The sequence below is a fragment of the Oncorhynchus gorbuscha genome, linkage group LG14 (genome assembly GCF_021184085.1).
Source record: "Oncorhynchus gorbuscha isolate QuinsamMale2020 ecotype Even-year linkage group LG14, OgorEven_v1.0, whole genome shotgun sequence".
NCBI lineage: Eukaryota > Metazoa > Chordata > Actinopteri > Salmoniformes > Salmonidae > Oncorhynchus > Oncorhynchus gorbuscha.
Window position 1 is genome coordinate 66,724,878 of NC_060186.1, and position 27,668 is coordinate 66,752,545.

At 40.5% G+C, this 27,668-nt stretch overlaps 1 protein-coding gene across 5 annotated transcripts in view; it reads left to right on the top strand.

The window, feature by feature from the left end:
- The window catches only part of LOC123995312 (serine/threonine-protein phosphatase 2A 56 kDa regulatory subunit gamma isoform-like), a 122,665-nt gene that overhangs the window by 13,820 nt on the left and 81,177 nt on the right, over positions 1–27,668 (top strand). For 4 of the 5 annotated variants that reach the window (XM_046298835.1, XM_046298836.1, XM_046298837.1 and 1 more), the window contains exon 4: positions 9,062–9,261. In XM_046298835.1, coding sequence (XP_046154791.1) covers positions 9,062–9,261 — 200 coding nt within the window. Of the gene's footprint in view, positions 1–3,798; positions 3,987–9,061; positions 9,262–27,668 lie in introns of those variants that run through there. The other variant, XM_046298838.1, reaches the window with a different exon arrangement.

Below are 27,668 nucleotides of genomic sequence, written 5' to 3' on the forward strand. Positions count from 1 at the left end.
CAAACTCAACATGTGTAAATATTTGTATGAACATAAGATTCAACAACAGACATAAACCGAACATGTTCCACAGATGTGACTAACAGAAATGGAATAACAAAGAGGGGGTCAAAATCATAAGTAACAGTCAATATCTGGTTTTGCCACCAACTGCATTAAGTACTGCAGTGCATCTCCTCCTCATGGACTGCACCAGATATGCCAGTTCTTACTGTGATATGTTACCCCAATCTTCCACCAAGTCTGAGCACTGATGGAGGGATTGTGCGTTCCTGGTGTAACTCGGGCAGCTGTTGTGCAGGTGTTACATGTGGTCTGCCACTGCGAGGACGATCAGCTGTCCGTCCTGTCTCCCTGTAGCGCTGTCTTAGCGTTGCAGTCCTCATGCCTCCTTGCAGCATGCCTAAGGCACGTTCACACAGATGAGCAGGTACCCTGGGCATCTTTCTTTTGGTGTTTTTCAGAGTCAGTAGGAAGGCCTCTTTAGTGTCCTAAGTTTTCATACCTGTGACCTTAATTGCCTACCGTCTGTAAGCTGTTAGTGTCTTAACAACCGTTCCACAGGTGCATGTTCATTAATGGTTTATGGTTCATTGAACAAGCATGGGAAACTGTGTTTAAACCCTTTTACAATGAACTGTGAAGTTATTTGGATGTTTATGAATTATCTTTGAAAGACAGGGTGTTGTAAAAGGGTTTTTGTTTTTGTGCTGAGTTTATATACCACTTGGATCCTGTTTCAGTAATAATATCAGACCTTTTTGCATGTCTGATAATCCACCGTTTATGTAGGAGTGGTTAAAACATGCTAATAATAGTCTTCTGAATATATCAAACTTTGTTTCATATACTTCCACTGGTATGCCATCCATCCCTGGAGTTTTCCCGGACTTAAAGGCTTTAATTGCATGAAGAAGTTCCTCCTCTAATGTGGCCTTCATCTGTCTTTCTGTACAGATGTTAATTTTACATTGTTAATAGGAACAAAATCCATACAATTTGCTTCGGTTAGTGGAGATGGAGGAGACTGAAATGAGAACTTTCTTAAAGTACTTTAAAAATATCGTTCGGTGAATCATAGTCCTGCTATTGTTATTTTCCTGCTGCTCTTTTACATGGTACTTTTATTTCTTCTCCTTATCCATATTTTTTTAAACTGCATTGTTGGTTAGGGGCTCGTAAGTAAGCATTTCATTGTACGGTTTACACCGGTTACAACCTTACAGAATGTGACTAATTTTTTTATTTGAGATTCTTCCTCCACTGTAGTTAGTTAGTATTTCCATTGTATTTCCATTATAATTCAATCACAATGCCTGTTATTGCAGTGTCCTTAGCTCAATAGCTATGTTGTGCTAGCGCTAGCTAAAAATTTCGCTATGGGCTGGCAGTGGCAGTATGGGATTATGGAGAGAATTACATTGTTCGTCATTTGATAGATATTTTTTCTAGCTGTGGCCATCTCTTTCAAAAATGACTTTCTACAAAATAGCAACATTGGCACAGCTAGCTAGCTAACTAACATTGGAATCTAGACCTTAACCTCTCTGGGATATGTGGGACGGTAGTGTCCCACTTGGCCAAAAGCCAGAGAGAATGCAGAGTGCCAAATTCCTATAAAAATCGAACTTTTATGAAATCACATGTAAGATACCAACTTAAAGCTACACGTGTTGTGGATCCAGCGTGTTGTGTCAGATTCCAAAAAGGCTTTTTGACGAAAGCAAACGATGCTATTATCTGAGGATTAGGACCAAAGTAAACAAAAGAGAGAACATTTCAACCCTACAGGGGTTGAACCGCAGAAATTAAAATATTAATCATGCCTTTGACGACCTTCTTCTATTGGCACTCCAATATGTCCCATAAACATCACAAATGGTCCTTTTGTTCGATTTAATTCCGTCCATTTATATCCAAAATGTCCATTTATTTGGCGTGTTTGATAAAAAAAAACACCTGTTCCAACTTGCGCAAAGTGACAACAAAATATCTCAAGTTACCTGTAAACATCTCAAACTACTTTTGTAATACAACTTTGGGTATTTTTTAAAGTAAATAATTGATCAAATTGAAGACTGGATGATCTGTGGTCCTTCTGTAGCTCAGTTGGTAGAGCATGGCGCTTGTAACGCCAGCGTAGTGGGTTCGATTCCCGGGACCACCCATACGTAGAATGTATGCACACATGACTGTAAGTCGCTTTGGATAAAAGCGTCTGCTAAATGGCATATATTATTATTATATTATCTGTGTTCAATACAGGAAGAAAACAAACTGTAGCTAGCTTTCTGGTCATGCGCCTCTATCAAACAGTACACATGAAGTGACCCTCGTTCAAGATGGCCGTACTTCATTCCACAAAGGAATAACCTCAACCAATTTTTAAAGACTGACCTCCAGTGGAAGCGGTAGGAACTGCAAGCAAGTCTTTTGGAAATCTGGATTCCCAAGAACTCATTGAAAAGAGGGTGACCTAAAAAAATTTTTTTTTTAAACGCACACCTCGGAATTGTTTGTCCTCGTGGGTTTCGCCTGCTACATAAGTTCTGTTATACTCAGACATGATTCAAACGGTTTTTTAGAAACTTTTGTGTTTTCTATGCATATCTACTAATAATATGCATAGCTTATCTTCTGGGGATGAGTAGCAGGCAGTTGAAATTGGGCATGCTTTTCATCCAAAATTCTAAATGCTGCCCCCTATCCTAGAGAAGTTAACACTAAGCAACGCAAACGGACATGCATTGCCAAACAATGCTACTGCCACAAGGCGTTGTGACTGCCAACTTCATGGTCTTTGCGGTGTGAACTAAAGAGCTTGACTACTGACACTGTTCAGAGGTGCTAATTATTCTTGGCTGGTGACAGGTAGGCAATCCTATGTGTCCCTGCTCTTTACAACGAACATTGTTAGTCAGTCTACGCTCCTGTCATTGTCTTATCAAGCAGAAAGGTCTGACATGCATACACGACTAAGAGCAAGAGAAGAATGTGAGCCATAGTGGTTGTGTGCGTGCCGTGTGTCTGCCTTTTGTGCTGGTGTTAGTGATGTAACTGCTCACTCTTAGAGCAGCTGAGGCAGAACATTTGCTCACTAGCTTCCTGTGTTATAACTGTGGCTTCCTGTTTCTTACACCTGGGCCATCTATGTGCACGCACCCACATGGGACCTCTGCTTTTACTGAATGATAGTCAATGCCTCAGTGTTTTGCTATTTTTCACGTCTTTCATCAATCACTGTGTCATTATGTATCCTCTTATTGTTGTTGTGAGCCAGAGATAAGATGCAGCCTAACAATAGGTGTATAGATCTGACCTACTGTACGTTGTATAAAGTATCAATGGACTGTCTGTGCTTTTCCGAGAGCCAAGATAAGGCGGGTGATAATGTGTAACCTTTTAGACCGACCCTACACTGTTTGTTTGCTTGCTTTTTGTTTATAGGGGGTTACTTTGAAAGTCTTGATTTATTTACATTGCTCTTTCTGATGGGAATGCCATTTATAGTAATAGGTGTGGGGGCAGGGTAGATGTTTGAGACAGAGAAGGAAAAGAGATGAGGGGTAAGGTTTTCAGAGCTTCAGTCATCTTTCCCACTGAGGTTGTTAGCCAGACCTCCTGGATCTGCTCCAATCACTGCAAAGGTCCCGCCTCTTCCCCAGCCCACCAGCAAATCCCCTCGACCTGCCTCATGCTTATGCATTCTGACAGCCTGCCCCATGTGACCCAGGTTGGCCAATCAGACTCTGTAGATTGATGACATCACAAACTAGCCTGTTCCCTCCAACTGCAGCAGAGTTTCATTTTCTGCTCTGAGTGTTTGGTGTTAAAATGGAGGCTGGCTCCTCGCCTTAGCCTGTGCTACCCTCTCCTCTACCCCAGCCCTTAGATGTTGACAGGCACTAGTGCTGCCAGTGTGATGGTTCTGGATGCACCGAGCTCAAATGGGCCTTTTCAGCCCGTGGCCCTCATGCATTTCAGAGGTGAGCAATGCTAGCTGGCTATTTTTTTTTCTCTGTCTTATCTGCTTCTCTCTCTCTCTGTGTGTGTGTGTGTGTGTGTGTGTGTGTGTGTGTGCGCGCGCACGCTAGGGGAGGTGGGCAAAAATGTTGCCATTTACCATCTGTAGCTGTTTTAATGTGCTTTTCAAATAGAAACGGTTTGAGACTAAAGCCTTCTCTAAGAGGCGGCAGGGAAGGGTGTCTTATCTACTGTCTGGGCACCTGGCGTTTTTGGAGCAAGTGAAGATTGTTTTTGTCGTAGGCAATAAAGGAAGGTTTTTGCTAGGGCATTGCATAGCTCAGTGTAGGAGAAAGGGAGGGGAAGGGGGCTAGTTTTACTGCCTTCTGCCTCTACCATCCCCCACCAAGACTGCTGATGTCAAAGGATGTGAGGTCACAGTCGTTTGTGTGTTTGGTGTCACCCAGAGCCCTTTTGCTTTACTCTGTCCCTCGCAGTGGAGATGGATGTGTTTTCCCTATATTCATTTAGTTGTTGCCGCTCCCTAAAATATTACTACATTTAAAAAAAATCATTTTTGAGATGGTAAAATTATTTCAGTGTAAACTATAACCAGATATATAGAGTATGTATAACAGATAATGGAGCTACATATTTTTAAATGGGATCATCTTGAGAACTAACAACCATTGTTTATAAAAACAAATTTAAAACTAATCAGCTATGTTTGAGTCACTCCGATAGAATAAGAACACAGCATAAGCCATGGCAAAATAAGTAGAATTGCAGGAAAATGGCTTTAAAAAGGTCAAATGTTCTCTTTGCCCCATGGCAAAATGTGTAGCTTTAAAACAGACAAATGTGCAACCACTACTGAAGGAAATCTGTTTCATACATCTTCAGTGTTAAGCAGTAGCTTTAAGGACCAAATTAGTACAACAGTAGCAGACACTAGTCATTGAATATACATCATTTGGTGCTGTTTTTACTTATAGTGAAGAAACGACGGTTTCCTGATTGCAAAACGAGTGCATTTTTATGGAAACCGTACTGTATTGTCCCCATGGCCACAGTCTCGTATTATTATGCACATAGATTTTTGTCAAGACACCTGTGACCTGCTGCTGCATGTTGTCGTGACATTTTTTCTGGCAATGTATTATGCATCAGCTGTCATTCAAATCTCCATAAAAGCTAATGGCCTCTGGTACTGTTGTTGTGAGTAGTCTGCTGAGACACTGTAGGAGTGACACTACCATTTTGGCTTAGAGGTGTAGACTTGTGTTCAGTGTTTCCACTCTTCATTTAGCAGCGTTGGCCCTCGCCTGGTAAATTTGTTAGCATCACTTCAAAATATACTGTATTCAAAACATTAAGGACATCTGCTCTTTCCATGATAGACTGATCAGGTGAATCCAGGGGAAAGCTATGATCCCTTATTGATGGCACTTGTTAAATCCACTTCAATCAGTAGGTAAGTGGTCACCAACCAGTCAATGGCCAAACAATAAAACCTTGATTTCCTTTTTTTTTTTACGGGGGGGTGGTGCACCGGATTCAGCTGCCCTGCGCGCCGGTTAGGCGAATTGTTCCCATTTTTGTAAATCGTTTCATGTATCTAAAGGAGCAAACTCTGCCTTCCCGGCGGGCATGGAGAGCAAGCAAGTCCACCTATTGGCCAGCGCTAGGCCTATCGGATGTCTCAGATTATCATACAGTAACCTACGTAGCATGTGTAAAATAAAGATTCCTTGAGCTATGAAATTTCTAAACTTTTCTAACCTTAACTAGAGACCGTCAATTAATAAAATAAAGAGCTGCTGTTTTTGAGTGATTTACTTTCACACTTTATATAATCCATAAAAAGCTCGTTCTCCCTACTTCAACCAGCTCTGCCGCTGCAATGAATGAGTAGGAATGTGTATCGATAGGCTTATGCTATAATAATAATAATAATAATTGTCTTTTTCACTATCGTTGAAAATTTCACTTCCTTTGTTCATAGGAGTAACAACATGAATTTGTGCATGAGACATAAATAATGCGGTGCAACTGGAGTTGTGCCATCAGCTGGAAGATAATGTCCCCTCTTCGGTCAGTGCCTTTGAATGGGCTATGTTAGTAGGTGCCAGGTGCGCCGGTTTTTGTCAAGAACTGTAATGCTGCGGGGTTTTTCACGCTCAACAGTTTCCCTTGTGTATCAAGAATGGTCCACCACCCAAAGGACACCCAGCCAATTTAACACAAGTGTGGGAAGCATTGGAGTCAACATGGGCCAGCATCCCTGTGGAACGCTTTCGACACCTTGTTGAGTACATGCCCCGACAAATTGAGGCTGTTTTGAGGGCGCAACTCCAATATTAGGAAGATGTTCTTAATGTTTGGAATACTGTCTATTTCTGGCGAGATACACTTTTAAATGGATAGTCATTGGCTCATTGACTGGAAGTCTATGGCAACAGCTAGCATGTCATTACGTTAGCGCTAGTAGCACCCCCCCTCCTCCCTTTACCACCACTGCTGAAAACAATCCTATGGGAAACACTGGTGTTACTAGGCCTAGTTATGAGAAATGCATTCATGCTATTATTTTGCATAAAAATGGTGCAAACATTCAAAGCAGTTGGTTTAGGCAAAGCAGTTCACACTTTCAGCTTGTCCTAAAGCATTATGTAGGCCCTTCTTGACACAATTGCCCTAACCGTTTTGCCTTGGCTGAGTCCGGGTCTGTGCATCTACCCTTCAGATGTGCTTGTGTTCACTGGGAGGTATGATGAAGCTGATCCTAGATCTGTGCCCTGTTTTACACCCATAGTGAATGTTCAGATGTTTTCTCGCCCTTATTGCCTCCACAGACATTTACAGGTTATGAGCCCATGCACACATACACAGTCAGGTGTGTGTGGGGTACACGTCCCTAATATTTTAGGCATGATGGGAAACCCTAGGGCTGTTGTGTAATGGCACTAGGACTGGGGTAGGGTAGGCATGGAGGAGTGGATAATGGGACACGCATGTTAGAGCAACAACGTGTCTGAACACTCCTGACACAGGCATGTGCCACAGCAGGAGCAGTGTTATGCAACAGGGGATAATGAAGAAGAGGGGTCGTGTTAGCACTGGGCTGCCAAATCAGGTAGTTTCTTTTTACTTAAAAAAGAAACACAAAAACACACAGGTTTAGGCCTATATAGAATTGTCCAGTTTGGACAATCAGCAGGTTTGGTGAATTTTGCTGTGTTATGATTTGCTGTGCTATATGATCAACAGCCCTCGTCCCTGTTTCCTCAACCTTTTTCTGTAGGATTCTCTCTGGAGGTTCGTCCCAAATGACCTATGGTCAAAGTAGCACACTACATGGGGAATAGGGTTCTGTTTGGGACACACTCTTGGTCATGCTGTGGCAACTAAAAGTCTGAGAGCCAGGCAGTGGCAGGCAGTGTTTCACTCATAAGGTTGTGTGTTTGGTGGGATGATACTGGTGGAGGTTGTCCTCCTCAGTTTTGTAGGTTTAACATATAATTTATTTGCACCAAAGAAAACAAGTGATAAAAAAACAAAGATTAAAAAAAATACAAATCACATTTTCTCACATGCGCTGACTACAACAGGTGAAATGCTTACTTGCAAGCCCTTAACCAACAATGCAGTTAAGAAAATACCCACCCCCCAAAAAAACAATTGATAATGAAGTGGATGTGGTTGGAAGCCCAAGGGCTTATATAAAAAGCAATATACAATACAAAAGTAAACAAATAAAGGTTTGTTAAAATAGGTTAATTTGTACATTGAGGGTTTTATCTGTCAGAAATTATTTATAAGGGCTTAAATCCAGCAAGTCTGTATAGATGAAATCCTTAGCACCAATGTACCTGACCAGGTAAGGTATTGAACTCAAGGTATTGAACTCGTTCTGGGAACCAAAATGAATGTTTAAGTCTCAGCTAACCAGCCATGGTTAGGGTACCCATCATGCGAGCATAGTTTTTTCCTCCATCTTTGAGAATTTTTATATCCGAGTTTGGTCTTTGGGAACATTTAACCCATTGTAAGAGCGGTGACTCCAGTATCTTGTCAGTATATACCACCATCTTTGTCAAAGCTGTTTTGTGTATATGGCCCCTGATCCAAAGTCCTTTCTCTCTCCTGCTTCAGTGGTGACCTAGTGTGCAGGTAGTGGTAGTAGGTCAGTTCAACCAAGATCAAAACGACAAACTTGCAACAAAAACATTCAAGGCACTCATTTATAAATCATTTAAAAACTAATAGCGTTTGTTTATTTTAACCTGTGTTGGGTACACATTCTGAGTGGTTTACCAGAATGCACCGTCGGAGAGCTTTGTTAGACTGCATTTGTTTTCTCTTCAGATTGGAATTGTCATGTTGGCCTAGTGTATGAAGCTGGCTGCTTCTAAATATTGATTTCTGTCAGGTTGTGGTCAGTCATCGCATGCACAGTGCACACGGCAATGATGCGTGATGAGCTCGCTAGCTACACTATATACAAAAGTATGTGGACACCCCTTCAAATGAGTGGATTTGGCTATTTCAGCCATACCTTTTGCTGACAGGTGTATAAAATCAAGCACACCGCCATGCATTCTCCATAGACATTGGCAGTAAATGGCCTTACTGAATAGCTGTGACTTTCAATGTGGCACAGTCATAGGATGTCACCTTTTCCAACAACAATAACTTCACATTAATGCCCTAGATTTTGTAATGAGATTTTCCACATACTTTTGATCATGTAGTGTATCTACCTGAGTGAGCCTTCATGCACAGAAAGGAGACTGAGCAGATATTTGGATGTTAATGTTTATTTTATGGCTACCATGCTCTGTGCCCCTGAGCCTGAATTGAAAGTGTTTACATTTGTATATAATCAGTAGGCTCTGTAATCAGGAGCGTCAGCGTCAGACTTTTTTTATGTTGTGTATTTTTTCACTCACTCATTCTCTAAGTGGCTGGGTTTTTGGTTATTTTGCCTACAGCACGTGCTGTGAATTTGTCTTTATTCTGTGTATTTTGTCAAGCAGTGAAAATTAATTTCCTTGTGTGGATAATGAATCTGACTCATCTCTCTCCCCCCTCTCAGATGTCCCGCCGGCGGAGCAGGAAAAGTTGTTTGTCCAGAAGCTGCGTCAGTGCTGCGTCCTGTTTGACTTTCTGTCGGACCCTCTGAGCGACCTGAAATGGAAGGAGGTGAAGCGGGCAGCGCTCAGCGAGATGGTGGAGTACATCACCCACAACAGGAACGTCATCACAGAGCCCATCTACCCAGAGGTGGTGCATGTGGTCAGTAGACACAGTGAATAATGCCCTGGTCGTAATTATTAGTGCACACTGTCCCAAAACGTTTTTAAACATAAAAGGGAAAGAAAGGTGTTAGTAAGTACTCCCTCCCTCTTTTGGACCTGTTTTGCTTATTTTTGGTTCCTGGTTTTTCAACCCTTCTACACCTTCATGATGTTTTTCTTCCGTTTATTGTGTGGTGCACATAGGCCTAGTCAGTGGAGAAGGCCCTCTGGTGACATTGATGTATTGTCCTTAGGGGTGTGAACGTTTAAAAGTTAAAACGTTTAAACCAAGTTGGGACCCATAATGTTAAACAAATATACCCTTAACTGAAAAACATTTTAAATCACAGTTCAGTTATAAAAACATATTGTTTTCTGTGTTTATAGATTATCTTAATATATGACCGCCAGCCTGCCTTCTCATGCCCGCCTCTCTCTCTCGTGCTGGCCTGCCTGCTCTGTCTCTTGGCTAGCGGTGTGCAGACTTCGGTCTGTTGTGAATAGAATATCCTAGCCTATTCTGGCACCTACGGCTTTGGGCCTCGCGAGCATGGGGTATTCTACTCTAGGGTTGGGCCGTATCCGGATCTTCATATCCTGACCTTCATACACAAGAAGACCTTATGTATTTCTATGGTCTATATTATCTTCGCACAAAACAATTGTAAGCAGCAGGGATCTTGATCCAGGAGGCGATTTGATTCTCTGCTGTAAAAAACAAACAGCTTGATCTTGCAAGCTAGCTACTTAGCTAAAAAGTTCGCAAACCAAATGCATAGTTGGAGCCCCGAGCTGGAGATATTTTATTTGGCATATCTTAGGTGGTTATTGTAATATATTTTTTATACATTTTACAGTCAGTATTTCAAAATGCCCATGTTAACATTATAACTGGTATACCCTCCAAGCATAGCCTGTGTTTTTTTTTACTCATATGAAATCACAATACCAGTAGCCTGTTTTGATTACGCTTTTCAGACGATGGAATGTGGCCCCTTGAAAGCGCTGCAGCATGTTTGTTAGGGTAGTCTACACTATGTTTTTTTTTTAAATGCCCACACGAAACCTTCTCTGGTGAGATGAACTGACACGTACTTGTCTTTAAAGGAATTACTGCTTCCATCACTAGGCAACCAGAACTGTCAATCATAATCTTGAGCTACTGCGCGAAGCCGGCTCGCCTGCTGCATGCTCGCAGACTACTCCCTCCTAAAAAATGACTTTAAAGTTTGTTAAATACCGTGACTTACCAATACATTTTAGTATGACACATCTAGCTACCATACCATTAAACTGCATAAATAACACAGCAGCGTCTATTGTTGTCAGGGAAAAAATACAGAACATTTTTACGCCGAAGCAGAATTCTACAGTCGTGGCCAAAGGTTTTGAATGACACAAATATTAATTTTCCCAAAGTCTGCTGCTTCAGTTTGTATTATGGCAATTTGCATATACTCCAGAATGTTATGGAGAGTGATCAGATGAATTGCAATTCATTGCAAAATCCCTCTTTGCCATGCAAATGAACTGAATCCCCCAAAAAACATTTCCACTGCATTTCAGCCCTGCCGCAAAAGGACCAGCTGACATCGTCAGTGATTCTCTCATTAACACAGGTGTGAGTGTTGATGAGAACAAGGCTGGAGATCACTCTGTCAGGCTGACTGAGTTAGAATAACAGACCGGAAGCTTCAAAAGGAGGGTGGTGCTTGGAATCGTTCTTCCTCTGTCAACCATGGTTACCTGCAAGGAAATGTGCCGTCATCATTGCTTTGTACAAAAAAGCTTCACAGGCAAGGATATTGCTGCCAGTAAGATTGTACCTAAATCAACCTTTTATCGAATCAACAAGAACTTCAAGGAGAGCAGTTCAATTGTTGTGAAGAAGGCTTCAGGGCGCCCAAGAAAGTCCAGCAAGCGCCATGGCCGTCTCCTAAAGTTGATTCAGCTGCGGAATCGGGTCACCACCAGTACAGAGCTTGCTCAGGAATGGCAGCAGGCAGGTGTGAGTGCATCTGCACGCACAGTGAGAAGACTTGGAGGTTGGCCTGATGTCAAGAAGGGCAGCGAAGAAGCCACTTCTCTCCAGGAAAAACCTCAGGGACAGACTGATATTCTACAAAAGGTACAGGGATTGGACTGCTGAGGATTGGGGTAAAGTCATTTTCTCTGAATCCCCTTTCCGATTGTTTGGGGAATCCGGAAAAAAAAGCTACCATCAGTCCTGTGTCATGCCAACAGTAAAGCATCCTGAGACCATTCATGTGTGGGCTTGCTTCTCAATCAAGGGAGTGGGCTCACTCACAATTTTGTAAGTCGCTCTGGATAAGAGCGTCTGCTAAATGACTTAAATGTAAATGTAAACACAGCCATGAATAAAGAATGGCACCAACACATCCCAACCATCCAGGAACAGTTTGGTGACGAACAATGCCTTTCCCAGCATGATGGAGCACCTTGCCATAAGGCAAAAGTGATAACTAAGTGGCTCAGGGAACAAAACATCTATTTTTTTAACCCACAAATCCTGACAAACTCCAAGCATTGATTATGCAAGAATGGGCTGCCATCAGTCAGGATGTGGCCCAGAAGTTAATTGACAGCATGCCAGGGTGGATTGCAGAGGTCTTGAAAAAGGGTCAACACTGCAAATATTGTCTCTTTGCATCAATGTAATTGTCAATAAAAGCCTTTGACACTTATGAAATGCTTGTAATTATACTTCAGTATTCATTCCATAGTAACATCTGACACAAATATCTAAAGACACTGAAGCAGCAAACTTTGTGGAAATTAATATTTGTCTCATTCTCAAAACTTTTGGCCACTACTGCACTGTCTGAAAAGGTACAGACCTGATGCGGCACTTTTTTAAACTGTCTTAACTTATCAATTGTCGCTATCGACATAACGCATCTACAGTAATATGTCTGTAAAGGGATGTGGTAGATATAACTTCATCGACCGGACCTAGTTGTTCATACATACGTAATTGAAACATTCTGTCTTGTAAATTGATGTGGAATTTTGTAATTGATTTAACAATGTTTCTTATTATTTTAACTAATGTTTTTAAACATTAAGGAACATTTTACATTTGTCACATTCCAAATTGTCCTCAAACTTGCTTTTAATGGTCACCAAAGACGACCCTCTGATGTTTGTGTTGCAAACACATTTAGTGTCCATAGACACAACCATTTTGTGTAGGCCTCTGTCTTTCTGGCTTGAGTGAATTCATAACCCTGCTATCAAGTGGTCATGAAAGCTATAAGCCATTTCAATCAAGTTGTCACAGAAGCTTTCAAATGGCATATTCCACATGCCACATAGTTTCCGCATTTCTCAGTCTCACGTTTTTTGTCGAGAGTGCCTTCGGCAGAAATTCTTCAAGTTATTTCAGTTCTAGTTAGGCTAGATGTTTTCTTTTCTAGTTCCTGAGGCATAGATGAGTCCCATTCCCTTCCAGGTGAACTCTGTGAAACCAGGACATTGCAGAGAGTGGAAACTGCTTTACACTCACCGAACTTGAATCTGTTACCTAGAGTCAGAGGCGGGGCCGACTTTGTTATTCTATAGTACAGCTAGCAGTAGGCCTATTGTCTACCTAGCTAGACATCGGCCAAGGGCTAGCACTGTGGGCTCAATATCTGTGTTACACCACATATGACTGAAATCAGATTGGTGTGAAAATCTGAACTCATCCTTTGTGGTTTCGTCATCATGGGCTCACCTACCTCTGTAAGAGATATACATGGCTGGGGATGTGATGTGTCGTGGTGCTGCCTGCCTGCCGGCCAGCCAGGTCTGAATTTAAAAACAGGCTTTGATGTTTATCAAAGCAGGAAACCAAGGATGATCAAGGTGCAAATGTCCCTTCATTCTCCTTATCCTGCATCTATTTGATCAGTGCAGCAGAAAATGCAAGGCCCCTGCCAAATCAGCATAAGAATATACTCTTGGTTTACTTTAGTTCTCCCCTTCCTGAGTCTTTCACTTTGATGTGTTCACTGCTTTTAACATCAAAGTGTGGACGAGGTGGACTCTAAAGGGTGTGTTCTTTATGGTTAGATAGACCACGATGGGTGGCTCTTTGAGGGGGCGCCCAATTGATAAGTGCATTATTGTTATAGCATCAGAAACGAATGTTACATTGATAATTCAGTCAAGTGAGTGCATTTTAACTCAACCTGCTGGGGGTGGGGGGGTCGTCATCTGAAAGGTGAGAATGAATGGGAATTATATAGCGCTTTTCTACAAACTGAGGTACTCAGAAGCTCTTTAAGGAGAGAACCTCTCCTCATCCACCACCGTGTGGCACTCACGGCAACCATTTTGTGCCAGAACGCTCACCACACATGAACTATCAGGTGGATGATGAAATGGGGCCAGCTTGGGAATTTTGCCTTATCACCGGGGTTAACACACCTACTCATGATAAGTGCCATGGGATTTTCTTATGACCACAGAGTCAGTAAATCCATTTAACGTCCCATCCGAAAGACTGCATCCTATGCAGTGCAATGTACCCTTCAATGCCCTGGGGCATTGGGATCTCCTTAGACCAGAGAGTGCCCCCTACTGGTCTGCCAACACCGCTTCCAGCAGCACCTGGTCTCCCATCCAGGGACCAACCAGGACTGACCCTGCTTAGCTTCAGAGGGCAAGCCAACATTGGAATGTAGGGTGGTATGCTGCTGGCTTGGAGAGGTGAACAAAAAGAGTAGCTTAAGCTTCGGCTGGTTAAAACAAAAAATGTCTGCTTCTCATTGGGGGGGGGGGGTCTGATAAATGTAATCTTAAAAGTCCTGGCATCCTCTCTGGTTCTACTGGTCGGTGGCTGTGTTGATTGAAAAGGTTTTTAATTTATGAATATGTAAATGACCAAGAAGATGCAACCTGATGGGTGAAGAGGTCGGCTGGACATCTGTACTGTTATATACAGTTGTATTCACAATACACATGAAACAAAGGGTGTTTCTTAGTATGCCTTCTACCCTGCTCCACACACCCATCCTCAGTGCGTACATTTTGAGGCACTAGGCACTCCCGTGCCATTTCATTACTTTGGACCTTTTTAGAGTAAATTGAGTCATGTCGGCTGCTCATCTATGCTTGACTTTCCTGGATCACAACTACTCTCAGCCGTTATACGTCAAACATTTGTAGATTTAAACGTCTGATTCGGTTTAACATTGCAATATTGTCAGTAAAGCAAATTATCTACATAGACTAGTAGTGTTGCATGGTATACCGGTACCAGGATAATATCATGGTACCAAAACCTCATGGTACTTATGATACCAACATTTTAGAATACCGTAGTACTGTTTAAGATACTACCACGTTTTTTTGTTGTCCCTACCAAAACAGTTTTGTTTAGAAATTCAGTTGAATTTAAGCAACATTAACTAGACTCTTGTATGCGCCCGTCCAATAATGTCCGCTTCACTTTCATGCTCCTTTCACATGTGGCAGCTGTACACAGCCAGCCAGCAGCTGGATCACCTTCCAGCCATCACTCACCTGCATCTCTGTCTGGTCTTCCTGCGGCATTTAGTCCTCCATCAATTAAAAAAATATATATATAGCCGGGATGGCGTGTGGGGATGTGATGGCGTGTGGGGACGCTGTCTTCTGATACATTGGAGCAGCTTGCAGAGCAAGTGAAGTTGATACATTGTATAATTTCACCCCTTGCATAACCAAGAGCACAAGCCAGTCTGAGTAGACTTTGCAAGTTCTGTCACACAGCCTGTGAGTGCTAGAGGACAAATGGGGCACAGCTTCGCAAAAGGCATGCTTGCAGCTTACAGCAAAGAAAATGACTTGTCTCTTGCTGAAACGGTAAAAAAAAGAGGACATTTTACCGGAGATCCCCTTTCTAAAAACATAATTTCACAAACCATGTTGCTGGCCGTTTGAAACAAATCCCGGGTCTCTATCGGTTTGATAACAATGTTCAGTCATGTTTCCTAGCTAACAACCTAACTTGACACTAGGTCTAGGCAAATGTGATTGGCACAGGAAGAAAGGGTCTGCTTTGCTACTCATGAGAAATGAATCCTACCCTTTTTGAATCATGTTGGCCTATTGGAAGCCTAAAATGTCTTTCTGGTGCTCCTTAAATTCTGTTTGGTGCATAAGGTTTTTAAAGTTGACAGCAGTATGTTTGGGAGTGTTTTTGAGACTGAGGGAGAGTGTGTGGGTCTGTTTACTGAAGAGGGAGGGTTTCATGCAGTGTTCTCCCTGTACTGCTACAATGATATGCAGATCAGTATGCATGTGTATTCCTTCCTCCCATTCGTCCAGACAAATCACAGGTAGGCCTTTGCAAGTTGGGGCAAATCAGCCATTCTTTGCAGTATTCTATTATACAGTGTGAAGTTAAATTCAATTTGTGTTGTATTGAGGAGAAGTGTCTAGAGAAATCAGTGGGTTGTATTGAGTAGAAGTGTCTAGAGAAATCAATACGGTTGTATTGAGTAGAAGTGTCTAGAGAAATCAGTGGGTTGTATTGAGTAGAAGTGTCTAGAGAAATCAGTGGGTTGTATTGAGTAGAAGTGTCTAGAGAAATCAGTGGGTTGTATTGAGTAGAAGTGTCTAGAGAAATCAGTGGGTTGTATTGAGTAGAAGTGTCTAGAGAAATCAGTGGGTTGTATTGAGTAGAAGTGTCTAGAGAAATCAGTGGGTTGTATTGAGTAGGAGTGTCTAGAGAAATCAGTGGGTTGTATTGAGTAGACGTGTCTAGAGAAATCAATACGTGTTGTATTGAGTAGGAGTGTCTAGAGAAATCAGGGGTTGTATTGAGTAGGAGTGTCTAGAGAAATCAGTGGGTTGTATTGAGTATTGAGTAGAAGTGTCTAGAGAAATCAGTGGGTTGTATTGAGTAGAAGTGTCTAGAGAAATCAGTGGGTTGTATTGAGTAGGAGTGTCTAGAGAAATCAGTGTGTTGTATTGAGTAGAAGTGTCTAGAGAAATCAATACGTGTTGTATTGAGTAGAAGTGTCTAGAGAAATCAATACGGTTGTATTGAGTAGGAGTGTCTAGAGAAATCAGGGTGTTGTATTGAGTAGAAGTGTCTAGAGAAATCAGGGTGTTGTATTGAGTAGAAGTGTCTAGAGAAATCAGTGGGTTGTATTGAGTAGAAGTGTCTAGAGAAATCAGTGGGTTGTATTGAGTAGAAGTGTGAAATCTAGAAGTGAGAAATCAGTGGGTTGTATTGAGTAGAAGTGTCTAGAGAAATCAGTGGGTTGTATTGAGTAGGAGTGTCTAGAGAAATCAGTGGGTTGTATTGAGTAGACGTGTCTAGAGAAATCAATACGTGTTGTATTGAGTAGGAGTGTCTCTATAGAAATCAATACGGTTGTATTGAGTAGGAGTGTCTAGAGAAATCAGTGGGTTGTATTGAGTAGGAGTGTCTAGAGAAATCAGTGGGTTGTATTGAGTAGGAGTGTCTAGAGAAATCAGTGTGTTGTATTGAGTAGACGTGTCTAGAGAAATCAATACGTGTTGTATTGAGTAGACGTGTCTAGAGAAATCAATACGGTTGTATTGAGTAGGAGTGTCTAGAGAAATCAGGGTGTTGTATTGAGTAGAAGTGTCTAGAGAAATCAGGGTGTTGTATTGAGTAGAAGTGTCTAGAGAAATCAGGGTGTTGTATTGAGTAGGAGTGTCTAGAGGAATCAATACGGTTGTATTGAGTAGAAGTGTCTAGAGAAATCAGGGTGTTGTATTGAGTAGAAGTGTCTAGAGAAATCAGGGTGTTGTATTGAGTAGAAGTGTCTAGAGAAATCAGGGTGTTGTATTGAGTAGAAGTGTCTAGAGAAATCAATACGTGTTGTATTGAGTAGAAGTGTCTAGAGAAATCAGTGGGTTGTATTGAGTAGGAGTGTCTAGAGAAATCAGTGGGTTGTATTGAGTAGGAGTGTCTAGAGAAATCAGTGTGTTGTATTGAGTAGACGTGTCTAGAGAAATCAATACGTGTTGTATTGAGTAGGAGTGTCTAGAGAAATCAATACGGTTGTATTGAGTAGAAGTGTCTAGAGAAATCAGGGTGTTGTATTGAGTAGGAGTGTCTAGAGGAATCAATACGGTTGTATTGAGTAGAAGTGTCTAGAGAAATCAGGGTGTTGTATTGAGTAGAAGTGTCTAGAGAAATCAGGGTGTTGTATTGAGTAGAAGTGTCTAGAGAAATCAGGGTGTTGTATTGAGTAGAAGTGTCTAGAGAAATCAATACGTGTTGTATTGAGTAGGAGTGTCTAGAGAAATCAGGGTGTTGTATTGAGTAGAAGTGTCTAGAGAAATCAGGGTGTTGTATTGAGTAGAAGTGTCTAGAGAAATCAGGGTGTTGTATTGAGTAGGAGTGTCTAGAGGAATCAATACGGTTGTATTGAGTAGAAGTGTCTAGAGAAATCAGGGTGTTGTATTGAGTAGAAGTGTCTAGAGAAATCAATACGGTTTTATTGAGTAGAAGTGTCTAGTCAATACGGTTTTATTGAGTAGAAGTGTCTAGAGAAATCAATGGGTTGTATTGAGTAGAAGTGTCTAGAGAAATCAGTGGGTTGTATTGAGTAGAAGTGTCTAGAGAAATCAGGGTGTTGTATTGAGTAGAAGTGTCTAGAGAAATCGGTGTTGTATTGAGTAGAAGTGTCTAGAGAAATCAATACGGTTTTATTGAGTAGAAGTGTCTAGAGAAATCAATACGGTTGTATTGAGTAGAAGTGTCTAGAGAAATCAGTGGGTTGTATTGAGTAGAAGTGTCTAGAGAAATCAGTGGGTTGTATTGAGTAGAAGTGTCTAGAGAAATCAGTGGGTTGTATTGAGTAGAAGTGTCTAGAGAAATCAGTGGGTTGTATTGAGTAGGAGTGTCTAGAGAAATCAGTGGGTTGTATTGAGTAGACGTGTCTAGAGAAATCAATACGTGTTGTATTGAGTAGGAGTGTCTAGAGAAATCAATACGGTTGTATTGAGTAGGAGTGTCTAGAGAAATCAGTGGGTTGTATTGAGTAGGAGTGTCTAGAGAAATCAGTGGGTTGTATTGAGTAGGAGTGTCTAGAGAAATCAGTGTGTTGTATTGAGTAGACGTGTCTAGAGAAATCAATACGTGTTGTATTGAGTAGAAGTGTCTAGAGAAATCAATACGGTTGTATTGAGTAGGAGTGTCTAGAGAAATCAGGGTGTTGTATTGAGTAGAAGTGTCTAGAGAAATCAGGGTGTTGTATTGAGTAGAAGTGTCTAGAGAAATCAGGGTGTTGTATTGAGTAGGAGTGTCTAGAGGAATCAATACGGTTGTATTGAGTAGAAGTGTCTAGAGAAATCAGGGTGTTGTATTGAGTAGAAGTGTCTAGAGAAATCAGGGTGTTGTATTGAGTAGAAGTGTCTAGAGAAATCAGTGGGTTGTATTGAGTAGGAGTGTCTAGAGAAATCAGTGGGTTGTATTGAGTAGGAGTGTCTAGAGAAATCAATACGGTTGTATTGAGTAGAAGTGTCTAGAGAAATCAGGGTGTTGTATTGAGTAGAAGTGTCTAGAGAAATCAGGGTGTTGTATTGAGTAGAAGTGTCTAGAGAAATCAGGGTGTTGTATTGAGTAGAAGTGTCTAGAGAAATCAGGGTGTTGTATTGAGTAGAAGTGTCTAGAGAAATCAGGGTGTTGTATTGAGTAGAAGTGTCTAGAGAAATCAGTGGGTTGTATTGAGTAGAAGTGTCTAGAGAAATCAGGGTGTTGTATTGAGTAGAAGTGTCTAGAGAAATCGGTGTTGTATTGAGTAGAAGTGTCTAGAGAAATCAATACGGTTTTATTGAGTAGAAGTGTCTAGAGAAATCAATACGGTTGTATTGAGTAGAAGTGTCTAGAGAAATCAGTGGGTTGTATTGAGTAAAAGTGTCTAGAGAAATCAGGGTGTTGTATTGAGTAGAAGTGTCTAGAGAAATCAGTGGGTTGTATTGAGTAGAAGTGTCTAGAGAAATCAGTGGGTTGTATTGAGTAGAAGTGTCTAGAGAAATCAGTGGGTTGTATTAAGTAGAAGTGTCTAGAGAAATCAGTGGGTTGTATTGAGTAGAAGTGTCTAGAGAAATCAGTGGGTTGTATTGAGTAGAAGTGTCTAGAGAAATCAGTGGGTTGTATTGAGTAGAAGTGTCTAGAGAAATCAGTGGGTTTTATTGAGTAGAAGTGTCTAGAGAAATCAATACGGTTGTATTGAGTAGAAGTGTCTAGAGAAATCAGTGGGTTGTATTGAGTAAAAGTGTCTAGAGAAATCAGGGTGTTGTATTGAGTAGAAGTGTCTGTTGTATTGAGTAGAAGTGTCTAGAGAAATCAGTGGGTTGTATTGAGTAGAAGTGTCTAGAGAAATCAGTGGGTTGTATTGAGTAGAAGTGTCTAGAGAAATCAGTGGGTTGTATTGAGTAGAAGTGTCTAGAGAAATCAGTGGGTTGTATTGAGTAGAAGTGTCTAGAGAAATCAGTGGGTTGTATTGAGTAGAAGTGTCTAGAGAAATCAGTGGGTTGTATTGAGTAGAAGTGTCTAGAGAAATCAGTGGGTTGTATTGAGTAGAAGTGTCTAGAGAAATCAGTGGGTTGTATTGAGTAGAAGTGTCTAGAGAAATCAGTGGGTTGTATTGAGTAGAAGTGTCTAGAGAAATCAGTGGGTTGTATTGAGTAGAAGTGTCTAGAGAAATCAGTGGGTTGTATTGAGTAGGAGTGTCTAGAGAAATCAGTGGGTTGTATTGAGTAGACGTGTCTAGAGAAATCAATACGGTTTTATTGAGTAGAAGTGTCTAGAGAAATCAATACGGTTGTATTGAGTAGAAGTGTCTAGAGAAATCAGTGGGTTGTATTGAGTAGAAGTGTCTAGAGAAATCAGTGGGTTGTATTGAGTAGAAGTGTCTAGAGAAATCAGTGGGTTGTATTGAGTAGAAGTGTCTAGAGAAATCAGTGGGTTGTATTGAGTAGGAGTGTCTAGAGAAATCAGTGGGTTGTATTGAGTAGACGTGTCTAGAGAAATCAATACGTGTTGTATTGAGTAGGAGTGTCTCTATAGAAATCAATACGGTTGTATTGAGTAGGAGTGTCTAGAGAAATCAGTGGGTTGTATTGAGTAGGAGTGTCTAGAGAAATCAGTGGGTTGTATTGAGTAGGAGTGTCTAGAGAAATCAGTGTGTTGTATTGAGTAGACGTGTCTAGAGAAATCAATACGTGTTGTATTGAGTAGACGTGTCTAGAGAAATCAATACGGTTGTATTGAGTAGGAGTGTCTAGAGAAATCAGGGTGTTGTATTGAGTAGAAGTGTCTAGAGAAATCAGGGTGTTGTATTGAGTAGAAGTGTCTAGAGAAATCAGGGTGTTGTATTGAGTAGGAGTGTCTAGAGGAATCAATACGGTTGTATTGAGTAGAAGTGTCTAGAGAAATCAGGGTGTTGTATTGAGTAGAAGTGTCTAGAGAAATCAGGGTGTTGTATTGAGTAGAAGTGTCTAGAGAAATCAGGGTGTTGTATTGAGTAGAAGTGTCTAGAGAAATACGTGTTGTATTGAGTAGGAGTGTCTAGAGAAATCAGTGGGTTGTATTGAGTAGGAGTGTCTAGAGAAATCAGTGGGTTGTATTGAGTAGGAGTGTCTAGAGAAATCAGTGTGTTGTATTGAGTAGACGTGTCTAGAGAAATCAATACGTGTTGTATTGAGTAGGAGTGTCTAGAGAAATCAATACGGTTGTATTGAGTAGGAGTGTCTAGAGAAATCAATAGGGTTGTATTGAGTAGGAGTGTCTAGAGAAATCAGGGTGTTGTATTGAGTAGAAGTGTCTAGAGAAATCAGGGTGTTGTATTGAGTAGAAGTGTCTAGAGGAATCAATACGGTTGTATTGAGTAGAAGTGTCTAGAGAAATCAGGGTGTTGTATTGAGTAGAAGTGTCTAGAGAAATCAGGGTGTTGTATTGAGTAGAAGTGTCTAGAGAAATCAGTGGGTTGTATTGAGTAGAAGTGTCTAGAGAAATCAGGGTGTTGTATTGAGTAGAAGTGTCTAGAGAAATCGGTGTTGTATTGAGTAGAAGTGTCTAGAGAAATCAATACGGTTTTATTGAGTAGAAGTGTCTAGAGAAATCAATACGGTTGTATTGAGTAGAAGTGTCTAGAGAAATCAGTGGGTTGTATTGAGTAAAAGTGTCTAGAGAAATCAGGGTGTTGTATTGAGTAGAAGTGTCTAGAGAAATCAGTGGGTTGTATTGAGTAGAAGTGTCTAGAGAAATCAGTGGGTTATATTGAGTAGAAGTGTCTAGAGAAATCAGTGGGTTGTATTAAGTAGAAGTGTCTAGAGAAATCAGTGGGTTGTATTGAGTAGAAGTGTCTAGAGAAATCAGTGGGTTGTATTGAGTAGAAGTGTCTAGAGAAATCAGTGGGTTGTATTGAGTAGAAGTGTCTAGAGAAATCAGTGGGTTTTATTGAGTAGAAGTGTCTAGAGAAATCAATACGGTTGTATTGAGTAGAAGTGTCTAGAGAAATCAGTGGGTTGTATTGAGTAAAAGTGTCTAGAGAAATCAGGGTGTTGTATTATAGAAGTGTCTAGAGAAATCAGTGGGTTGTATTGAGTAGAAGTGTCTAGAGAAATCAGTGGGTTATATTGAGTAGAAGTGTCTAGAGAAATCAGTGGGTTGTATTGAGTAGAAGTGTCTAGAGAAATCAGTGGGTTGTATTGAGTAGAAGTGTCTAGAGAAATCAGTGGGTTGTATTGAGTAGAAGTGTCTAGAGAAATCAGTGGGTTGTATTGAGTAGAAGTGTCTAGAGAAATCAGTGGGTTGTATTGAGTAGAAGTGTCTAGAGAAATCAGTGGGTTGTATTGAGTAGAAGTGTCTAGAGAAATCAGTGGGTTGTATTGAGTAGAAGTGTCTAGAGAAATCAGTGGGTTGTATTGAGTAGAAGTGTCTAGAGAAATCAGTGGGTTGTATTGAGTAGAAGTGTCTAGAGAAATCAGTGGGTTGTATTGAGTAGGAGTGTCTAGAGAAATCAGTGGGTTGTATTGAGTAGACGTGTCTAGAGAAATCAATACGTGTTGTATTGAGTAGAAGTGTCTAGAGAAATCAATACGGTTGTATTGAGTAGAAGTGTCTAGAGAAATCAGTGGTGTTGTATTGAGTAGAAGTGTCTAGAGAAATCAGGGGTTGTATTGAGTAGAAGTGTCTAGAGAAATCAGTGGTGTTGTATTGAGTAGAGTGTCTAGAGGAATCAATACGGTTGTATTGAGTAGAAGTGTCTAGAGAAATCAGGGTGTTGTATTGAGTAGAAGTGTCTAGAGAAATCAGGGTGTTGTATTGAGTAGAAGTGTCTAGAGAAATCAGGGTGTTGTATTGAGTAGAAGTGTCTAGAGAAATCAATACGTGTTGTATTGAGTAGGAGTGTCTAGAGAAATCAGTGGGTTGTATTGAGTAGGAGTGTCTAGAGAAATCAGTGGGTTGTATTGAGTAGGAGTGTCTAGAGAAATCAGTGTGTTGTATTGAGTAGACGTGTCTAGAGAAATCAATACGTGTTGTATTGAGTAGACGTGTCTAGAGAAATCAATACGGTTGTATTGAGTAGGAGTGTCTAGAGAAATCAGGGTGTTGTATTGAGTAGAAGTGTCTAGAGAAATCAGGGTGTTGTATTGAGTAGAAGTGTCTAGAGAAATCAGGGTGTTGTATTGAGTAGGAGTGTCTAGAGGAATCAATACGGTTGTATTATAGAAGTGTCTAGAGAAATCAGGGTGTTGTATTGAGTAGAAGTGTCTAGAGAAATCAGGGTGTTGTATTGAGTAGAAGTGTCTAGAGAAATCAGGGTGTTGTATTGAGTAGAAGTGTCTAGAGAAATCAGGGTGTTGTATTGAGTAGAAGTGTCTAGAGAAATCAATACGTGTTGTATTGAGTAGGAGTGTCTAGAGAAATCAGTGGGTTGTATTGAGTAGGAGTGTCTAGAGAAATCAGTGGGTTGTATTGAGTAGGAGTGTCTAGAGAAATCAATACGGTTGTATTGAGTAGAAGTGTCTAGAGAAATCAGGGTGTTGTATTGAGTAGAAGTGTCTAGAGAAATCAGGGTGTTGTATTGAGTAGAAGTGTCTAGAGGAATCAATACGGTTGTATTGAGTAGAAGTGTCTAGAGAAATCAGGGTGTTGTATTGAGTAGAAGTGTCTAGAGAAATCAGGGTGTTGTATTGAGTAGAAGTGTCTAGAGAAATCAGTGGGTTGTATTGAGTAGAAGTGTCTAGAGAAATCAGGGTGTTGTATTGAGTAGAAGTGTCTAGAGAAATCAGGGTGTTGTATTGAGTAGAAGTGTCTAGAGAAATCAGTGGGTTGTATTGAGTAGGAGTGTCTAGAGAAATCAATACGGTTGTATTGAGTAGAAGTGTCTAGAGAAATCAGGGTGTTGTATTGAGTAGAAGTGTCTAGAGAAATCAGGGTGTTGTATTGAGTAGAAGTGTCTAGAGGAATCAATACGGTTGTATTGAGTAGAAGTGTCTAGAGAAATCAGGGTGTTGTATTGAGTAGAAGTGTCTAGAGAAATCAGGGTGTTGTATTGAGTAGAAGTGTCTAGAGAAATCAGTGGGTTGTATTGAGTAGAAGTGTCTAGAGAAATCAGGGTGTTGTATTGAGTAGAAGTGTCTAGAGAAATCGGTGTTGTATTGAGTAGAAGTGTCTAGAGAAATCAATACGGTTTTATTGAGTAGAAGTGTCTAGAGAAATCAATACGGTTGTATTGAGTAGAAGTGTCTAGAGAAATCAGTGGGTTGTATTGAGTAAAAGTGTCTAGAGAAATCAGGGTGTTGTATTGAGTAGAAGTGTCTAGAGAAATCAGTGGGTTGTATTGAGTAGAAGTGTCTAGAGAAATCAGTGGGTTATATTGAGTAGAAGTGTCTAGAGAAATCAGTGGGTTGTATTAAGTAGAAGTGTCTAGAGAAATCAGTGGGTTGTATTGAGTAGAAGTGTCTAGAGAAATCAGTGGGTTGTATTGAGTAGAAGTGTCTAGAGAAATCAGTGGGTTGTATTGAGTAGAAGTGTCTAGAGAAATCAGTGGGTTTTATTGAGTAGAAGTGTCTAGAGAAATCAATACGGTTGTATTGAGTAGAAGTGTCTAGAGAAATCAGTGGGTTGTATTGAGTAAAAGTGTCTAGAGAAATCAGGGTGTTGTATTGAGTAGAAGTGTCTAGAGAAATCAGTGGGTTGTATTGAGTAGAAGTGTCTAGAGAAATCAGTGGGTTATATTGAGTAGAAGTGTCTAGAGAAATCAGTGGGTTGTATTAAGTAGAAGTGTCTAGAGAAATCAGTGGGTTGTATTGAGTAGAAGTGTCTAGAGAAATCAGTGGGTTGTATTGAGTAGAAGTGTCTAGAGAAATCAGTGGGTTGTATTGAGTAGAAGTGTCTAGAGAAATCAGTGGGTTGTATTGAGTAGAAGTGTCTAGAGAAATCAGTGGGTTGTATTGAGTAGAAGTGTCTAGAGAAATCAGTGGGTTGTATTGAGTAGAAGTGTCTAGAGAAATCAGTGGGTTGTATTGAGTAGAAGTGTCTAGAGAAATCAGTGGGTTGTATTGAGTAGAGTGTCTAGAGAAATCAGTGGGTTGTATTGAGTAGACGTGTCTAGAGAAATCAATACGGTTTTATTGAGTAGAAGTGTCTAGAGAAATCAATACGGTTGTATTGAGTAGAAGTGTCTAGAGAAATCAGTGGGTTGTATTGAGTAGAAGTGTCTAGAGAAATCAGTGGGTTGTATTGAGTAGAAGTGTCTAGAGAAATCAGTGGGTTGTATTGAGTAGAAGTGTCTAGAGAAATCAGTGGGTTGTATTGAGTAGGAGTGTCTAGAGAAATCAGTGGGTTGTATTGAGTAGAAGTGTCTAGAGAAATCAATCGTGTTGTATTGAGTAGGAGTGTCTCTATAGTAGTGGGTTGTATTGAGTAGGAGTGTCTAGAGAAATCAGTGGGTTGTATTGAGTAGGAGTGTCTAGAGAAATCAGTGGGTTGTATTGAGTAGGAGTGTCTAGAGAAATCAGTGTGTTGTATTGAGTAGACGTGTCTAGAGAAATCAATACGTGTTGTATTGAGTAGACGTGTCTAGAGAAATACGGTTGTATTGAGTAGGAGTGTCTAGAGAAATCAGGGTGTTGTATTGAGTAGAAGTGTCTAGAGAAATCAGGGTGTTGTATTGAGTAGAAGTGTCTAGAGAAATCAGGGTGTTGTATTGAGTAGGAGTGTCTAGAGGAATCAATACGGTTGTATTGAGTAGAAGTGTCTAGAGAAATCAGGGTGTTGTATTGAGTAGAAGTGTCTAGAGAAATCAGGGTGTTGTATTGAGTAGAAGTGTCTAGAGAAATCAGGGTGTTGTATTGAGTAGAAGTGTCTAGAGAAATCAATACGTGTTGTATTGAGTAGGAGTGTCTAGAGAAATCAGTGGGTTGTATTGAGTAGGAGTGTCTAGAGAAATCAGTGGGTTGTATTGAGTAGGAGTGTCTAGAGAAATCAGTGTGTTGTATTGAGTAGACGTGTCTAGAGAAATCAATACGTGTTGTATTGAGTAGGAGTGTCTAGAGAAATCAATACGGTTGTATTGAGTAGGAGTGTCTAGAGAAATCAATAGGGTTGTATTGAGTAGGAGTGTCTAGAGAAATCAGGGTGTTGTATTGAGTAGAAGTGTCTAGAGAAATCAGGGTGTTGTATTGAGTAGAAGTGTCTAGAGGAATCAATACGGTTGTATTGAGTAGAAGTGTCTAGAGAAATCAGGGTGTTGTATTGAGTAGAAGTGTCTAGAGAAATCAGTGGGTTGTATTGAGTAGAAGTGTCTAGAGAAATCAGGGTGTTGTATTGAGTAGAAGTGTCTAGAGAAATCGGTGTTGTATTGAGTAGAAGTGTCTAGAGAAATCAATACGGTTTTATTGAGTAGAAGTGTCTAGAGAAATCAATACGGTTGTATTGAGTAGAAGTGTCTAGAGAAATCAGTGGGTTGTATTGAGTAAAAGTGTCTAGAGAAATCAGGGTGTTGTATTGAGTAGAAGTGTCTAGAGAAATCAGTGGGTTGTATTGAGTAGAAGTGTCTAGAGAAATCAGTGGGTTATATTGAGTAGAAGTGTCTAGAGAAATCAGTGGGTTGTATTAAGTAGAAGTGTCTAGAGAAATCAGTGGGTTGTATTGAGTAGAAGTGTCTAGAGAAATCAGTGGGTTGTATTGAGTAGAAGTGTCTAGAGAAATCAGTGGGTTGTATTGAGTAGAAGTGTCTAGAGAAATCAGTGGGTTTTATTGAGTAGAAGTGTCTAGAGAAATACGGTTGTATTGAGTAGAAGTGTCTAGAGAAATCAGTGGGTTGTATTGAGTAAAAGTGTCTAGAGAAATCAGGGTGTTGTATTGAGTAGAAGTGTCTAGAGAAATCAGTGGGTTGTATTGAGTAGAAGTGTCTAGAGAAATCAGTGGGTTATATTGAGTAGAAGTGTCTAGAGAAATCAGTGGGTTGTATTGAGTAGAAGTGTCTAGAGAAATCAGTGGGTTGTATTGAGTAGAAGTGTCTAGAGAAATCAGTGGGTTGTATTGAGTAGAAGTGTCTAGAGAAATCAGTGGGTTGTATTGAGTAGAAGTGTCTAGAGAAATCAGTGGGTTGTATTGAGTAGAAGTGTCTAGAGAAATCAGTGGGTTGTATTGAGTAGAAGTGTCTAGAGAAATCAGTGGGTTGTATTGAGTAGAAGTGTCTAGAGAAATCAGTGGGTTGTATTGAGTAGGAGTGTCTAGAGAAATCAGTGGGTTGTATTGAGAAGTGTCTAGAGAAATCAGTGGGTTGTATTGAGTAGGAGTGTCTAGAGAAATCAGTGGGTTGTATTGAGTAGACGTGTCTAGAGAAATCAATACGTGTTGTATTGAGTAGACGTGTCTAGAGAAATCAATACGGTTGTATTGAGTAGGAGTGTCTAGAGAAATCAGGGTGTTGTATTGAGTAGAAGTGTCTAGAGAAATCAGGGAAATCAATGTTGTATTGAGTAGAAGTGTCTAGAGAAATCAGGGTGTTGTATTGAGTAGGAGTGTTCTATTGAGGAATCAATACGGTTGTATTGAGTAGAAGTGTCTAGAGAAATCAGGGTGTTGTATTGAGTAGAAGTGTCTAGAGAAATCAGGGTGTTGTATTGAGTAGAAGTGTCTAGAGAAATCAGGGTGTTGTATTGAGTAGAAGTGTCTAGAGAAATCAATACGTGTTGTATTGAGTAGGAGTGTCTAGAGAAATCAGTGGGTTGTATTGAGTAGGAGTGTCTAGAGAAATCAGTGGGTTGTATTGAGTAGGAGTGTCTAGAGAAATCAGTGTAGGAGTTGTATTGAGTAGACGTGTCTAGAGAAATCAATACAGAACAGCATTAAGAGTGTGAGGAACTAGAGAAATCCCACACAAATGAGATGAGTGAAACCATATAACCAATACG